Raw genomic sequence first — 18,148 nt, 5'->3', positions numbered from 1 at the left:
ACAGGCTGCAGAGGCTGTGGAGGACTTTCAGCCAGAGCAGCTGTGCCCCTCCATGAGTGCAGTGTGAGGTACTTTAGGATTTTGACATGCTTCTGAGCTCTCCTAATGCATTTCAATTCTCAGTGACGACGTCAGATCAGCAAACGTCATTGCAGATGAGTACAATGTGGAGTGCCTCGTTATAGACAGAGAGTAAGTACATTGCTCCTTCATAAAAGATTTGCATCCTCTTTCAGCAGGTTAAAGTGACTTTCAGTGGGTTAATGTGACTTCACTGTAGGAAAAACCACAGTGTTTCCTTAAATGGATCCTGAACGAGTGGTTGTGCTTTAGGAATACTAATGAGGAGAGGCTGACAGCAAGTGCTGGAGCACAGAAGCTTAAGAGTAGTTCAGAGTTCTCTTTGCTTTCTCTCCTTTGGTGGTGATGTTTATCCTGATCTCCTGGGTCAGGGGTTCCTAAGGCCTGTTCTTGTCAGTGAAGCCCAATGCAAAGAGAGCATTCAGTAACGCTGCCTTCTCTGTCACCAGAGTCCCTGCTACATTTAGTAATGGGTCCACATCACCCTTTGTTTTCCTTTAGTTACTGATGTATTTGAAGATATCATTCTTCTTGTCCTTGACCTCCTTGGCCAGCTTGATTCCAGGTGGGCCTCAGCCATCCTTGTCTCATTTATATTTATCCTGACAACCTCTCTATATTATTCCAAGTCGCCTGACCCAGCTTCCATCTCTGTATGTTTTCTACTTGAGCCTGAGCAATTACAGGAATTCTTTATTTCTCCACACAGGTCTCTTGCCCCCTTTGCCAGATTTCTTGATCATTTCTTGAGCCTGGAGGAAGTGATCCCTGAGTATCTACCAACTCCTACTGGGTCATGACTCAAATGTTCAGCAGTTTATGATGTTTCCTTTGTGGTTTTAGGACATTTAATCAAACAGTTGGAACTTACGAGGAACTGCAAACTTACTTGGAAGGTTATGTGGCCAACCTGGCCCAGGCTGATGAGAAACGACATGCAAAGTAAGTCAGATCATTTGTTTGTTGCACCTGTAGTAGCTAATCATAAAAAAGAGTCATAGATACTTAAAATCATGGATGGTAGTTGAAGGAGATGGACCCCTAAGAATGACAGCAGTGACTGTATTAAAACAGTCTGGCTATGCTTATGGAGCCCAACAAACTTTTTCTGATACAAAAATTACATAGAATCTCAGGGTATTGACTTCCAAACAAGAATTCATTCTATTCCTGGAAGACTGAGCACAGAAAAAAAATAAATTATGTTGTGCTCAACTTTTGCGTTTTGATGGTAAGTTCTTTGGCTAGTAAAAACCCCTGAAGGCCAACTTTAACTCCAGGTTTAGTTAAGGAATCTGTATTACTGTGCAGAAAATTAAGTGCCATTTCAAAAAGAAAGAAGCAGACATAAAGAAACAGTTTATTTTTAATGTTTCAGTGTAGCACTGATGGTGTTGATGTCTGCTCTTAGCTGTGGGCCCCACTTTTAGTTTATGTACCTTTGGTTTCAGTCTGAGCACTGCTGGAAGGTTAGCAGAGTGTGTTTTTCCTCTGTTCAGAAATACATCTGCATTCTTATTTCTGATAATTCTTCTGGAACTGGTACACAGTCCTTCAAGCATTGCTTCTCCAGCTTGGACTGCCCAAACTTTTGCAGCTGCCCCCATCAACAGGAATCTCACCAGGGATCAGGTCTTGTTAAAATTACTGTAGATTCTACTCAGTGAATTTGAGTACCATTTTTGTCCTAATTTACTTCTATGGGACTCCATTAAGATTCTGTTAGGAAATAAGAAGAATTTTCTTTCTTTCTTTCTCCTTTCCTCCTTGTCCTTTCCCACATCCCCTTTTCTCCTTTTCCATTTCCTTTCCTTTCCCTTATGTAGGATCACTAAAAGTAATGGCAAGGAAAAGCACTAACCTATGTTAATTTTCTTAATGCAGAGGAAGATCCTTCTGTGGACAGTTGACCAAAGAGGTGTCTTTGGAGATGATAGAGCTGAAGGAGAAAGTAGCCCAGTTCCCTCCTTCCCCATTCCAGAATTTAGAAGTTGTCACAACTCTGGGTGTTGGTGGGTTCGGAAGGGTTGAGCTTGTAAGAGAATGTTTTAAAATTATTCATGTAGCTCTCTGTCTTGGATGATTGATTTAGCCATATAATGGGAAGGATTTTGGTATTCTATGTGCTCGTGCCCCTTAGGCAGAAATAATTCTCCATAAAGCACTGCATAGTTTTAAAAAGCATTTTAGGACTTGGGTGTTTAAAGGAGCAAACCCATTCTTGTGTGCCTCCATCTCCTGCTGTTAAAAATGCCTTCCTGGTCACTGGACATAGTCATCAGTTTGTGCATGCGGAGTTTACAGACGTGCCTGCCTGCATTATGTCCCCTGAATGGCAGGCCTTTTTCCAGGAATCTGCCTAGACCTGGAGCAGTCTGAATGGCACCACGTAGTCTGTGATGGTAGAACTGCTTCTGTATGCCCCACAGCAGCTCCAGCCAGCCTGAGCTATCTCTGAGCTGTGTTCACTGGGAAATTTCCAACAATTTGCAATGGCTCTTTTGAGTCATATTCAATAGTGTGATCAGCTGTGCTTCTGGGATACCAAGGGCTTCATTAACCCAAAGCCTTAAATTCCACTCGCCTCTGGCTGAGCTGCAAACATCTGACAAAAACCTGAATGCTTTTTGTGCAGGCTGCTGAAGGTAATGGTAAATTAAAGGAGACTTTGTGCTTTTAGTGAAGTCAATAATCCTTTACAGTAGTTAGACCATCAACTATTCCATTCTGATTCATGCTTCACAAAAAAAAATTCCACACTGGAATTCTACTGCAGCATCTGAATACTAAGCTAAAAATTGAATTCTCATCCAGCTGTGGAACACAGATATCTGCTTCCTTCGTTTCCAAGAGGCCCTGTTTTAACTTCCGTATTTTTATTGCATATTGGATAATATTTCAGTATAATGCGAAATCATTTGTAAACATTCTTCCTAAACTGCCTTTCCTTTTTGTTTGTATTATGCTGGTGATTAGAAATCTTAAATTGAAATTGGGACCACTGTGATATAAACTCACTGTATGATATAAACTCACTGTAACATGTAGTGCCTGTCCAAGCTGCTGCTATTTGGTATATATAAAATGAACAGAGGGACCATTTCATTTTATGAGTGGGGACTGGGAAACTAAAATATGTGATGCTTGGCTTAAAATCTCACATAACAGTTCTGCAGAAAATCTGGAATTTGTCCCTTGTTACAGCCATCAATTTCAGTCCTGTGCTGTGTTGAAAAAGATGGATATCAATGTATCTACTGAGAATGATTTAGTAAAACATCCTTTCTTTGCCTCATGTGTTTTCATCATTTTTATTCACAGGTTAAAGTTAAAAATGAGAACATGGCTTTTGCTATGAAATGCATAAAGAAGAAACACGTAGTGGACACCAAACAGCAAGAGCACATCTATTCTGAGAAGAAAATCCTCGAGCAGATATGTTCTCCATTTGTTGTGAAGTAAGTTGAGCATAAGGTTCCCTTGGTTTTGTCCCCCAGCTGACCCCTGGGGCAGCACTATTAGGAATGAGGTTTGGCACACATGAGCTCTGGAGGAAAGACACCACAAGTCTCATTTTTATTTTGCTTTTGCTAAATTGCTGCTGTTTGTCTCCACAGGCTGTATCGCACATTCAAGGATAACAAATATGTGTACATGCTCCTGGAGGCTTGCCTTGGAGGGGAATTGTGGAGCTTGCTGAGAGACAGGTAACAGCAAACACAGCCTAACCTTGCCCTTTAAAGTCAGCCCCATGTGGCTACTGAGTAGGTTCTCTATTCAATGAAAAGATGTTTGGTTAATATTCTGGATGTTAGATATTATCTGGTTAATAACTGAGGCCTTTTCAGAACTTGATGGTGATTATTTTTGTTCCAGAGGCAGCTTTGATGAATTCACCACCAAGTTTTGTGTTGGGTGTGTGACAGAGGCTTTTGACTATCTGCATCAAATAGGAATTATCTACAGAGACCTGAAGCCAGAAAATTTAATTTTGGATGCTGAAGGATATATAAAATTGGTAAGATGTAATCAATTGTAATGTTATCCTTTTGTGCCTGTATCCTGTTTCTTTGCAGGGGGGGATATAAATAGCATGTAATTATAGAACCAGGATCCTGGAGTGAAGTAACTCTTGTGCTTCAGCAGTAAAGAGGGAGGGCTTCTCATGGCACAGTGAGGAACTAAGGCATTGCAAAGCCACTGCAAGCCATGGACAAACTGGGGAATTGCAGCCTCTGAGAGCTCTTGCCACAGTATAAACAGCAAAAGAAAAATTCTCCCAGCAGTCAGTTTTATTGTAAGAACAGAAACCACATTTCCCAGGTGCAGAATTACCTCCCTGTCCAGCCTGATACAATCACAGGTTCAACATTCATTGACTCCATTTACAATCACAGGTTCTCTCTCTTTGTGGAGAGGGAACACAGAAAAGAACTCCTGCCAGGCTTTACTGTGACCATGAGAAGTGCAACAAGAATACCCTTCAGGGAGCTTGAAATATCCATTCCGAAGACAATGAGCAACCCGCTGCTGTCCAGGGACAGTAAATCTCACGTCCTCAAGGAAATCATGGGTTGTTCTCCCCAGAAAGAAAACTATTCAGAAAATTACTTGTGATAATAGATGTATCTGTTTTATAACATTCAGTAATCCAGTGGAATTACCTCTCCCTCCTTCGCAATTCCACTGTGTGGTTGTTCTAGCTGTAAACTAGCATTCTGGGGTTTTTGCAGAAAGTGAGGAAGCAATTAAGACCTTGAGGCTTCCCAGTGCAAAACTCCTCTGCATTATGCAGCATATGTTGATTTTGATCAGGTTGATTTTGGATTTGCAAAGAAGATTGGATCAGGGCAGAAAACCTGGACATTCTGTGGAACCCCTGAGTATGTTGCCCCTGAAGTCATTCTGAGTAAAGGCCATGACTTCAGCGTGGATTTTTGGTCCCTTGGGATTCTTGTGTATGAACTCCTCACTGGCAGGTAAGTGCCTCCTACTCAAAGTTCTTGTCTGGTTTATCTGTTACTAGAAATCTTTCCAAGGTTCTTTTTAGACAGCCTTGCAAAATGATATTTCAGTATGCAAGTCTTACCTTCCATCATTTCAGAAATGTCTCAGACCTAGTGGGTTATGTATTCTCAGTTCTGCCTTATCCAGGCACAAGCTGTAATTGGCAGGTGTAGGGCTTCTGCAGCTGCTGCTGCTGTTTCCTGTGAGGAACAAATGACAACAGACTGTTCTCTTCCCTGTTAGTGGGTGATGGGGTGCAGTGGGGTGGGTGAACTGTAAGCAGGGCTCTCTCTTTAGCTCCCTGCACACTCCTATGACATGCTCAGTGGCAATACGAAGTGGAAACTTCTCTGAGTTAGGCTTAAAGGGACACATGGTCATGCATTTTACCTGGTACCTACAGAGAGCTTCTCAGCTTCAAGCCAAGTGGCTTGAATTTCTATTATCTTAAACAGGCTGAAAGGGTGAGGGTTGTAAAAGTAGGAAGGTGGGCTTTTTTCCATATTTTTTCTATATTCTCAAATATTTGCTTAGATAAGTAGTGGCCACATCTGCTCTTGCCAGATGTTCCATTTAGCAGTGTTGCTTTCTTTTTCCAGCCCACCATTCTCTGGGGCTGATCAGATGATGACGTACAATTTGATTCTCAAAGGCATTGAAAAGCTGGATTTTCCTAAAGCGATAACAAGGCGACCTGAGGATTTGATCCGCAGGCTCTGCAGGTAGGAGGGGCAGTCTGGGGCAAAGCCTGAGTGTAGAGAGATTGAGCTCTTTTAGGACTCACACTGAGCACTGAATTCCTGACAACCTTATTTGGAATTGTTATGCATGGCATGGTCTATTCTGATTGAATTCAGTATGCATTGCATGCCCCTGAATGTGTCACACCTCTGAGTCTGCAGAGGCAGCAGAGGCTCTGGGCTTTCTCTGCAGCTGAGAATTTTTTCTGAAACACATCTTTGGGAAAGTTTATTAAGTGAGGGCTGAGGAAAGAGCTAAGGGATTTGATTTTCAAATCAAGCACATTGTTAAAAAAAATAAAAGGCTTCCAAAATTACTTAGGCATATAGATTCTACAGAAAACATAGGGCACTTAAAGACTGGCTTAAGTCCTTTAGAAAATGTGCAGAAGGTGATATTTTAAAAGGGCCAGCCTAGCTTAGTGGCCTGCACAACTGTGGCTGGTGACACTGGCTTTGGATTCCCAGCTCCTAGGGGATTTCATCCATGGCACTGGGAACAATAGTCAACATTCTTGTGTACCACAATTGGAAGGATCTTTGTAGCTGTAAATTTTGATCTGCCTCCTTTTGTAACTCAGACCTGCTGGCCAGGAAAAAAAAGGGATATGCAACTAAAACTCAGCCAGCTGATTTCCCTCTGCTGCTTCTCACAGCTGAGTGACACTGCTTTGGCTTTCTAGAAGGTTTCTCCATCCTCAGAAAAAAGGAGCAGTGAGCAACACCTGATTATATCTCCTCATGAGGCCGCATGTTTTATGCAAGCTGCATCCCTGTGCAACTGTTAAATGCAAGCAGTTAGGACCTATAAATGCTCTTTTTAAAAATAGGAGTATTTTATATATTCTTATCCTTATTCTTTTTCTTTTTTTCTTTTTTTCTTTTTCTTTTTTTTTTCTGAGGCAAAACCCTACAGAAAGATTAGGCAATTTGAGGAATGGAATAAATGACATCAAGAAGCACAGGTAAGCAAAAGAGACTTCCAAGAAGAAAATTTGGGGGTTTAATTTGAAATATTTTTAACATGTTAGATCCCAGACTGGTAAACTCATAGACATCTCTGTTGCTCTTGAGTATTTTTGCAACTATAGCAAGCAACAATATGAATGTAAATCCTCAGCATGATTATCTAGAAATCTTATTTTTTACTGATTTTGCTGCAGGTTGTTGATGTAGGAGTTTAATTCAGTTCTTGGAGAAATCAATGCCAGTTCAGCATCTGCCTCTCAGACCTCCTGACCCTTCAACATTTGATTTTTAAGAATGAGTAGTTAAGGGCTCCATAGCAATAATTTTAGGGGTTTTGTCCTCTTTCTTGTAACAAAGAAAGTCTTTCTCACAGTGAATTTTTCTAATGCAAGCCTTTCTTCTAACAAAGAAAACCCTCTGTAAATTAAACATTTTCTGCTCTCTCTTTTTATCTGAGCTGTTTCCAAGCCCTTCACTTTGTGCTTGGGGAAAGCAGTTCTTTGATTTTTCTGCTTGTCTTCCTCCTCTCATGCTGTAAAAAGGGTGGCATTCCAAGGAGGCACACAAGCCTCTGCATGGCTGTGTTTCTGCATGCATTAACCTGCCTGTCTGTGCCCCTCCTCAATGCAGAAGTGCCAAAGGGCCTGGTGGTCCTGACACTGCCCCTACCTTGTGTGGCAAGGAGGGTGCTCCATATTCCTCCTTCTAACTGTGCTCTTACAGGAGTTTGCATGGAAAAAGCCTCTTATAGCCCTTGTTTGCCTGATTTTTCAGCTGTTTGTGGTATGATGTCTGAAAAGAACTTGTCTTTCTCTTTTGGTGTCTCCCTGTCTTTCATCTCTTTTTAATCAGGTGGTTGAGTGGCTTTAACTGGGATAGTCTGAAAGTGAGGAAATTGACATCGCCTTTAAAAAGAGAGGTATTGGCTTTGGCTTTCAGTATCATAATGCTTTGCTAACACAGCTTGGCTACAAAGGAGAACTGATGGTGATAGCAAAACTTCCCAAAGATGCATTTGAATTATTACAGTTCAACATTTTTTGTGAAAATTGAATGAAAGAGGGACAGCAAGCAATACATAACTTACAGTCAGTCAAGTAATGGAAATATTATTCAGCCTGTGTACTTTGCATTACATTTTCAACATTACTAGAACAAATGGTGTTTAGTCAGAAACTAATATTGAAAAAATATATCTCCCTTGGTAATGGGCACATTATTAAGATGCACTGTTCATATTACTGTGAAGAGTATAGGGTTTGTGAGTACACAAATTCCTGTGTTCTCCTGCTACTGAGTTCCAACACATCCTTGAGTAAGCTCCCAGTTTTAAATGGCCTATTTGTTTTTGCCCTTAAATGAAAAAAGACTAAGGATAAAGCATTTGAAGCTCACTTTGATCTTAATTTGAAACAAAAAGTGATTCTGAGGTCTGCTTTGAGTAGCTACCCTGTGACTGTAGATTTGGTCTTAAATGGCATTCAAATTGTACATTGTGGCCCAGTTTTCGTACTGAATTAACAGGGTTTTGGATGAAATCAAGGATTTGATATTTGGGAATTTCTTTTGTACAAGAAGGCTAATGCCACTGTTCTGTTGTACAATGTAATTACTGGAGGTATTTCTTTTAAAGAATGAGGAATTGCATCCATTGAAAGACATTATCGTTATCATATTAGACTTTCATTTCCATGTTGGGAGCAAGAAAAATTATGCATCAATAGAGAACAATCAATAGAGAACATTTTCAAAAGGTATTTTCTGAAACACCCTTTTGTATGTGTCTTCCATGTCCTAGTTGTCTGGACCAACTGATTACAGCTACTTTGACAGCTATCCACCTGAAGTGGGAAGCCCTCCAGATGAACTTTCAGGCTGGGACAAAGATTTCTGATCACTTTTCCTTCTGGTACATTTATAGAGACTCATAGGCATCAGTTCTATCTTGTTTTTTGCTTAAAATTAAGTTACACAAATTACACAGCACTCCTTGAAGAACAGAAGACAGTACAGAACCAGAACTTGTTTGGATAATCCACCAAAATCTGTGCGTTTTATGGCAAGGGCATGCATTCAGTCAGCAGAGGTAACCTGAATTTATCTTTTTATACACAGTGTCTCTATGAACATTTCCCAGATACCATTGATTGGATTTATGGTTTTGCCACTAAAAATATCACTAGCTGAAATTTTGATATTAACAAGGTTACCATAGATCTTTTTTTGGGTGGAGAGGATGGGTATCAAAAGCCAACAGTTGTGACATTTGTCAGTAGATAAAACTATAGGCACTTGTTTTTCTTTTTCTCTGCTGTGTTTCACTTTTCCTCCAAAATGTCCTGTATTGCACTGATCCACAAATGTGTAGAAAAGAGACTTTTACTGGTTTGATTTAGCTACAGCCAAAGGGGTATCACTGTGTAAGCTGCCTGTCTGTCAGTCTAGTTTTGCGCCAGGTTGGATATGTGAGACTGGTCAAACAAAAAGGTGTATGCATAATAGAAGTTGCCTAGAGAATCAGACCATGATATGCATTTCCCTTACTGCTTCAAAGAGCCATGTGCCTTGCTTAAAATGTTTTGCTTTTGTGTAGTGTGAAGATAAAACAGATGGACAAAAAGCTTTTACCTTGCAGGGAAAAAATGCAGATGGATGTTGTGCATTCGTGGCTTATACAGGAAAATTCTGTGCTATGAACCCCAACTGTTGTTGAAGCAGGGATGTTCCTGGGTTTCATGCTGGGTTTATGGGATGGATGCATCTGCAGCCACTGCTTGGATTTATTTCAGCTCCTGCTGAGACCAAGTCCTATCTAAATTTCCGGGCTGAAGCTGCCGCAGCTTTCCCGCGTTTCACAGGCTGGATGGAAAACCTCCTGGGCAACTTGTACTGAGTGCTCAGGGTTTAGTTACCCATGGCTCCTGGGAGTGACTTCTGCCACTGGGAAGGGGAAAATGAGGGAGGGAATGCCTCAGGGGCAGTTCCATGCTTTGTTACATGGTTATAATTATTTTTCACTGGTGGGTGACTATTGCTTTGACAGCAAATCAATTTAAATATTTTGCATAGCCTTCAGCCTGAATAAGGCAATAGAATATTTTCCACTGAATTTAATGAAGGTTGGATGGAGCCCTTGAAAGAAGACACTACATATTTAGCTGGTTTTGTTTCTCTGCCTGTTTGCAAATTATTATGGAAATTTGCAGCCAGCAAAGCCTGTGCAAAGTGGAATCAGAGAGGGTGGAGCAGAGGCTGTGAGCTGGGACTCTAGATGGTTGCAACTTAACTTTGTTTAGTAATACCAAAGACTAAATTTTATTTTCAGGATTTAGATGAAGCACTAGACATTATGTATTTGTGTTTCCCTGTGCATCTGTCTTTCTGTCATAAATATTTTTATTACAGTCAAAATAATATTGTGCCAAGTTTTATAAAAAGCTTTTGAATGTATTTTTCCATTGTATTTATATGTAGTTTCCTTATATATACCTATATATATAAAATAATAATGGGGGGCATATATATGTTTTTTAAGTGAAAAATTATCTGTATGATAAGTTTAGTGCAGTTAGCATTAAGTCTGTGCAGCTGTGGGATATATTTCCTTTATAAAATTTAACTTAGCTTGTTTATTTGTGTGCAAATAAAGTAAGCTTACAATGTAATGAGATGAACATTAAATTTTTACAAGCACGTTCCATACAGCAGTCCAGATGCAAAGACTGGATTTATACTTCTTGTCTACGTGATTCAGATGAGACTGAGGCAGAAAAGGCTACCCTGGAGAGAGAGCCACTGATGTCATTTCTTGCAGCATGTCCTGCACTCAGATTTTGTTTTCCCTAGTGGATATTGAGAAAATGAATGTAGGAGAAGCTGCAATAAATGAGATCACAGATTATTTTGTACTTATGTACAGTTCCCATGTACATTCAATTCATTGTAGTTCTGGCATGCATGCCAGAACTGAGGGGACGTTTTCCAGAAACAAGCAGAAGGTGATACAGGAGAGACTAAATATTACTTTGACAGACAGATGTGCTTCAGACTTCAGCTCAACACCAGTGGAGTTATGCTGAGGTAAAACAAGGGGATGAGTGAGTGAGTCAGGCTCAAGTAGTGTCACAGTGCAGGAGATCATGGGAGAATTGAATGGACAATTAGGATGATGATCAGATTAAGTTTATTGCTGCATTTTCTAATTTAAAGTCATTGAATTGATTTTGACATTCAGGTTTTGGGCATGCTGTGGATACGTTAGTAATTCTCTGAGCTCTGTCCCTGGTGTTCTTCTCTGTGCTTTGCCTTTCTGTCCTGTCAGCTTTGCTTTTATGGTGTGGCTCCCTCAGAAACTCAGCTGTAGCTGTGCTTTTTCCCCTGCACTCCTGCCACAAGAGAACCTGCCTGAGGAGGCAGGAGGGATGAAGATTATTCCTGACAGAGAACAGTTAGCCTAGGCTGGTGAGATGAAAGTGCCTTCCCCACCTACCAGATCAGAGTGGAAGTGCAGGTGAGCACTTCAGAGAGGCAGGAACAGCAGCACAGTGAGAGGATACAGTGTAGTGTCAAGAAGAATTTTTATCTTTGTCTGACAAAGTCCTGAGAGATTTAAGTCCCTTGATGATTTTGAAGTCCCTCTAGAGAGCTGTGTGTTATTTTGGGTTTTGACTCCTTTGACAGTTTGACAATCTGGCTCCCTCAAAATTGTGTAGAAAGTGTGGGAAAGAAGAGAAAATTAAAACCAGCCTTCCCAACTGTAACGTAGCACGCTGTCCTGAATTCTTCCTCCCTTCCCACTTTTTGCAAGGCAGTACAAGACTGGCACTCTTTCTCTCTTAAGTTCCTTGTGCCTGAATATTGTAGCACAGTTGTTTTGTTTCCTGGCATGGATCTGAACATTTCTGACTGACTTCTTTACATCTTGGTATAGGGCTAGACCAGTAGGGGTAAATCAACAGGCACACAGGAATGCACCCAGTACAGACATTTGTTTCTCAGTTGTATTTCTCACCACTGAAGTGGCTGCATGTCCACGTTCAGGGATGTGGTTCCCATGGTTGTGGTGCCATTCTCATAATCAAAGGCAAGAGGTGAGGGCTTGGTTCTTCTGTACATCATGGGCAAGATGGTGCCAGACATGGAGTTCAAAGCAAACTGAGCTGCACACCAAACACGGAAAAGGTGGGTAATTATTTTCTTGTAAACCCATTATCTGTTGTTTGCCACATAAATATTGCCCAGCTGTCTGTCTTGAGGATAGCAGCAAGACAGCAGCAGGATTTAACTCAGGGGTCAGGTGCATCCTTTGGCAGAATTCCCAAAGTGAGCTCATTGTGAGTCCTGATGTGCAGTGGCTCTGTGTCAAACTCTCTGAAATCTATTTTGCAATGAGCTTGCTACAAATTGATTAGATTCAGTTGGGTTTATTGGTTGAGCTTGTGAGGTTCTTAACAATAGGCATTGTCACACTGAATTTTATAAACTATGGATTTATTTGAGCAGCTGTTAGAAGACAACTGTTGGAAACTACTGCATCTGATTTTGCGTGCAGGGTCTGATGCCTACGGAAAATCTGAGGCTGTTTCCAGCTTAGCAGGTGGCATCCCCCACATGTCTTAATGATACCAGGCCCAGGAGCGACCACTGGGTTAAAAAACGAATCCTATTGTGCTGTGAGCCTGTGCAAATCACAACTTCTGGCTGGCCTTAAAGCTAAGCCAGGAGTCCATAGAGCCCCACACCTGAGAGATGGACTCTTTTTCATTACCATCACACAGCAGCAATAAGATTTTGGTGTCTGCAACTGCCCATCTTAGCCAGAAGCACAACTTTTGTCTTCCAGTTTTAGACTCCACCTGTTTTGCACATGGATTTGACTTTTCTCCTGGCCCTTTGCCTTAGAGAAGGCCTGCAGATTTGAGCCCACCCTGGCCAAAAAGTGGCTTAATGATTTTCAAGTTCCTTCTGCCAAAGACCTATTGGGGTGCTGCTGTTTGCTTTTGATGTATAGAGGAGCAGCACAAAAAACCCAAACCATCCAAAGGAAAAAACTCCAAAATACCCCTCATTATCATTGTCTCTTCCCTAAATGTTCTTAAAGCTCTCACTGCAAAAGACTCCAAATGGTCTAAAGGCAAAAGAAGCTGGAATTTGGCCTGTCCTTTTTTTTCTCAGGCTGATGGTGGCTGGTCACTTCCTGATTTCCCCACAGAGGACTTGTTTTCCCTTGTCTGCTTGGCAATTTCATACCACAGCAAAGGAAAGGCATTCTGAAAAGGAAGAGAACACAGTTCCGCAAGAACTCCCCTAGGGGTCGGTGTCATCATGAAATCTGGTACTTTTGGATGAAACACTCATCCCTTAAGAGGAGTGAAACCTGGAAAGAGAAACTTGCATTTAGCAGTTGTTATAATGTGCGAAAGGAGTAACAGCAACGTAACTGATTAATTTAACTGATTTAACTAATTTAACAACCACGTTAAGGACAAGGGGTAGAACGTGGGAGGCTGAAATTTGCAGCCAAGAAGTGCGACAATGAGAGCAGAGGATCTGGAAACAAACCAGCTTGGAAGGGAAATACTGTGGGTGTGCCAATCAGGCAGGCAAGGCAAAAGTCAGAAACCTGAGAAGGCCTTTTCAGTCCCCCCACCACCTCAAGGAACATTTGAGCCAGAAATTTTATGAAAATGTACTTTTCTCCTCTTTTTAAGAGGAGAGAAAAACAACAGCTAACTTGTTAACTATTCTGCATAAATATGTATCTAGAAATGTCAAAAAGTGATAAGCACTTCCAATTTATTGCTCTGGTACTTGAACCGTGAAAATATTGAAGGAGAAGGAAATGGATTACTGAATAGTGTGCTCATAGAGCTGCTGCCACCCAGTGTCAAGTGAAAGTATAAATATAATTTGCAAGGCTACAGAGATAGAATTTCAACCAAGCGCTTAGAAAAGGCAGTTTAAAGCAGTAAAAACCCTTAACGCTTAAAGGATCAAATGTCACACTGCTGGGGTTGTACCTTCCCCTCTTTCAGTAAAGGAGCTGCTTGTTTCATTACAAAGCAAAGTTTGTTTGTCATCAGATAAGCATCATGACTTGAAGAGAGATAAGAGCATCAGGTTTTAGCCGTGACCTGCTGATTTGTGTCCACAGTTCCTACAGCCTGCCCTACTCCCTGGATGGGGCAGTGGCATCACTCTGAGGTGATCCCTGTGCCCCTTTGGACTGATGCATGTAATATAGGGCTGCACTTGCTTGCTCTCACCTGGCACCTTCCCATTCCCTGCTCTGGCAGGGTCTGTGCCAGCAGGACAAGAGCTCCTGTTGTTATTTCTCCCTTGGCCCTGGCTAACAGAGGCTGTGGATAGCAGATGCTCCTCTGTTGAGCAGTGCTGGAAGGCAGCCCTGGCTGATGGACACCACAGCTTGCTGCAGTTCCAGCTGTGGGCACTCCAGTGGCTGGATGCTCTGGATAAGAGAGGCTCGTGCTTCCTGCAGCTCTTGCTGACAGAGGGTCCAGCATGTTACTACTCAGAAAGCCCCAGCTACCTTCAGTTGCTGCTTCTTAAAGCTCTGGCTCTGTCTTGCAGCTCCAGCTCCTGCACAGTTGTGAGGAGAGATGCTGCTCAGTTCAGGTGATTTCAATTCCAGTTACTGAACACTCCAGCTTCTTATAGCTTTGGCTTGTTTTCAGTTGAAGGTGATTTCAGGTCCAGCTCATAGAAACTCCAGCTTTTGTGTAGCAGTTCTGGCTTCCTACAGCTCCAGCTGATAGACATAGACTTATTTTGATTTCCAGTTCATTCCAGCTCCACTTTGTTGAAATATACCTCCAGTACTGGATGCTCAGAAAAAGAATTTCTCCTGCTTCTTACAGTATCTGCTGATGGACATTTTCCAGCATGTTACTGCTCAAGTTATTTGAAGTCATAGGTTAGTTCAGCTTCTGCTTCTTCAAACTCCAGCTCTACACAGCACCTCTGGCCACTGGCGGGACAGTGTTTTTTTGGGAGGGCACAGGTACTTTCATTGAGGAGCCAAAGATTCTCGAATCCCAAAACCCACTGCCTTCCCAAAAAGGCTACCACAGGCCTCCTGGGAATCAGGACTAACCGGGGTCTGGGGTTCTAGTGACTCATGCAGGCACTCAATTCATTTAATGGAATATAAAAGCCAGGCCAGCACACCATCGACCCCATGGATCTCATCATAAGCTCTTTGTCAGTGCTGGCTCAAATGTGTGCTCTGTATCCATGGGCAGGCAAGAGAAATGTCATCTTCTGTCCATTCCCTTGGATGCAGAAAAGCCCTTTTTGGATGGCCTGTCACACAGTTAGCATCTCCTGCCCAAAAGCTTGTTTGGGTTTGGATTTATTCTAGGCCAGTTCCTGCAGAAAATACTGCTGTGTGCTGGCTGGCCAGCCAGGACTGGAGGCAGAGGGAGATGTGTGAATGCATGTCCACGTGTTCCCAGCTGGCAGCAAAGACAAAGCCCAACCACGTGCAAGTGCAAGTGGCTGAGCAGGCAGTGCAGGAGCCATGGCATGCATGAGAGGCACTGGACCAGCTCATGCATGAACAGCCCATGACACTATGAGCAACATCCCATCATTTCACACCTGAATGTCCTAAAGCTTCACGCATTAGTGCCCCATTAGCTTATGCATGAATGCCCAATTTATTCGGATCTTATAGTGCCCCATTAGTTTATGCATGAATGCCCAATTTATTCAGACCTTAGCATCCACTCACTTCATGCACAAGCACTCAATCTATTGACAAACAAGCCTGGAGACAGCTCACATGAGCACCCAGTTAATTCATGCCCCAGTGCTCAATCAGCTCACACAGGAGCAGCTATTTCTCATGCACCCACAGCACATGCATGAGTGCTGTGCTGGGCAGAAATTGCAGGGTCTGGGCCAGTGATGCCATATTCCCAGCCTCTGGCACTTGTTGCTGCAGGTGCTTCTCCACTGAAAATTGGCTCTTTTCAGGAGCATCAGAGCTACATCCAAGGTCCCTGTGCTCTCCCAGAGGTGCACAAAGAACCCTCCTCTTTCCCCAGAGCACTGAAGGGCTGAGGAGTGTGGGCTAGCAGGGCCCAACACACCTGCCAGCCCTGGGAAGAGGTGGAAGTGTCTTTGCCAGCCCTGAGCCCAGCACCTGACTTTGCCTACCAGAGTTCAGCACTGCCCCCATCTCTGCCTTTGCTTTCTTCAAGGGTTGTGCCAGAGTCACACAATTTCTCACTATGAGGTAAAAGAATGTTCATTTTTCCTTACTAAAAAGGTTAGAGTGAACTACAGAGGGAAGTCACCTTTTGAAGATCATTTGATTGCAAATCTCTATCCACAAGCCTATGGTACTTTGTAAGAAAATTAGGACATTTTCTCAAAATGCTTTGCTACTCAGTCCAAACCCACAGCTTTAAGAGAGAATTGATTGCAATTCTTAGCACAGCATGAATTTCAATGGTCATCTAAGAGAAAGCCATCCACAGAACAAAATCCTGAAAATAACATTTTACAGGTCGTTTGCAGCAAACACTTGTGTGAGTACATTATCACCTGGCTGCTCCAGTGCTGGGATAATGGGATGAGGATCATGGAATTAGAGGGCAGAGAAGCCAAGCTGCTGGGATCACTGGCTGATAACCATCAGCCTGACCAAAACATGCTGTCTAAATGTAACATTGAAACCCTCCCCTTCCTCCAGCAAGGAAAAATACAAGTTCTATCTCTATGTACAAAGGTTGCAAGGACTATCTTACCTTACAGAAGATGTGCAGGGAACCTTGCCAACTCTGACTTCAAGCACAAAGTTTACAAGTATTTATGTGATAAGACACTTGAAGTGAAAACTAGCCCTGGGCTTCCAGAGGTGTAGCACAGAACAGTGACAATCCCAGCTCAGCTACCCTTTTGCACTGCTCCTAAGCAAGGCAACATGATCAGAGACCATTTGCCAAAGGGCACTCCTGGCTGAGAAACTGAAATTCCAATTTACAACAGTGAAACTCCAAGGTCACCAGAAAAATGTTCTTCCTCATTGCTCACAAGAGCCAAAGTTGGTTTTAACTTCCCATACATCTGGAAACCAAAGAGCTCAGCCAACACAACACTTCATTGCCTACACAGTGAGATAGTGAAGCTGCACAGTGATAATGATACTGCACTGTCAGAAAGCTCACAGCTCTTCTACTACAGCTGACAGGGTTCCAGATGCCTGCTTTCCTGAGACTTCAAGTTTTTCTAATACAAAAAGCTGTCAAACATTTGTACGTTACTCACTCTCCTTGCTAAGCTGTGTGCAGCTGTACTGGACATCTGAGCATGGGGTCATGGAACCTACCCCTGTCCCAAAACCAACTCAAAGAGAGCATTCAGGATGTTATCCAGCTGCAGGATGAGAAGAACAACATTACCTAGGGGAGTTCTCCAACAAGTCTAAGCAGCAGAGCAGTCTCTCTCAGAAGTATATACATACCTATACACAGCCCAGCATGTTCAGTAAGTCATCAAGAACAGCAGCTCTTCAACAGTGAGAGACAAAAAATACATTCCTGTAGCCAAGTGCATTTGAGAACTAGGCAAAGACTGAAAAATACAAAGGCTTAATACATTTATTAGTAACTGCTGGCATGTACTCTAGAATAGGCTACAATCTTCATGCACAAGGAATTCATGGTAAGTTACTGGCCAAGCATTGCAAAGCACAGGTTAAATAGAAAGCTGAAACAGCATGCACAACCTCCACAGGCTTATTAAACAGTTCTGAGCATGTAAATCCATCTCACACTTGTCCAATCAATCTGCTTTCAGTCCTATTCAAATGCTACAAGGACCAAAATAAGGCATTTAGAAAAGGGCTGGAGACAGCAGCTGTTTGTAAGTAGCAGGTAGGAAGCAAGTCCAGGTGATATAGTTCCCTCCCTGCTCAGGGGTTAATTCCACTCCACTATGAGCAAAGCTGGCAAACAGAAAACTCAGTTTTCATCTCTTACTGCAAAGGAAACAGCAGATGCATATAGAACATGTCATACTTCAGACACACCTTTTTTTCCTGAAGGGGCCATAAAAGCAAACAAGTAACCTAATGTGACCGAGGTGGTTACAGCACTCCCTGTCTTCCTTGATCACAGAACAAGCTGATAACAAATTATTATATGTTTATATAGCTCTATACTTGCTAAAACAAAACACCAATTAGTTACAAAGCCAGCTGGCCAGGAACCTTCCCTTTCAGTTCTAGGTTTTATTACTTCTCTCAGTATTTTCCTATTTGGTACTTTACCCTTCACAGCACCAGCAAACACTCCCATGACACCGATGCTGCACACCCCATGAGG

The 18,148-nt window shown here is 42.3% G+C and overlaps 1 protein-coding gene across 1 annotated transcript in view; it reads left to right on the top strand.

Annotated features, from left to right (window-relative positions):
* Window positions 1–10,247, top strand: part of PRKG2 (protein kinase cGMP-dependent 2) — a 21,799-nt gene extending 11,552 nt beyond the window's left edge. The window contains exons 8-18 of the mRNA XM_031066375.1: window positions 124–192; window positions 925–1,023; window positions 1,966–2,116; window positions 3,403–3,539; window positions 3,699–3,788; window positions 3,958–4,099; window positions 4,897–5,060; window positions 5,688–5,810; window positions 6,731–6,793; window positions 7,650–7,716; window positions 8,596–10,247. Of these exons, the coding sequence (XP_030922235.1) occupies window positions 124–192; window positions 925–1,023; window positions 1,966–2,116; window positions 3,403–3,539; window positions 3,699–3,788; window positions 3,958–4,099; window positions 4,897–5,060; window positions 5,688–5,810; window positions 6,731–6,793; window positions 7,650–7,716; window positions 8,596–8,691 (1,201 nt within the window). The 3' untranslated portion in view covers window positions 8,692–10,247. The remainder of the gene's footprint in view (window positions 1–123; window positions 193–924; window positions 1,024–1,965; window positions 2,117–3,402; window positions 3,540–3,698; window positions 3,789–3,957; window positions 4,100–4,896; window positions 5,061–5,687; window positions 5,811–6,730; window positions 6,794–7,649; window positions 7,717–8,595) is intronic.
* The last annotated feature ends 7,901 nt before the right edge of the window (window positions 10,248–18,148 follow it).

Source organism: Geospiza fortis, unplaced genomic scaffold (genome assembly GCF_000277835.1).
Source record: "Geospiza fortis unplaced genomic scaffold, GeoFor_1.0 scaffold11, whole genome shotgun sequence".
Lineage (NCBI taxonomy): Eukaryota > Metazoa > Chordata > Aves > Passeriformes > Thraupidae > Geospiza > Geospiza fortis.
The sequence above is the reverse complement of the archived record's forward strand: the minus strand, read 5'-3'. Positions and strand labels throughout refer to the sequence as shown.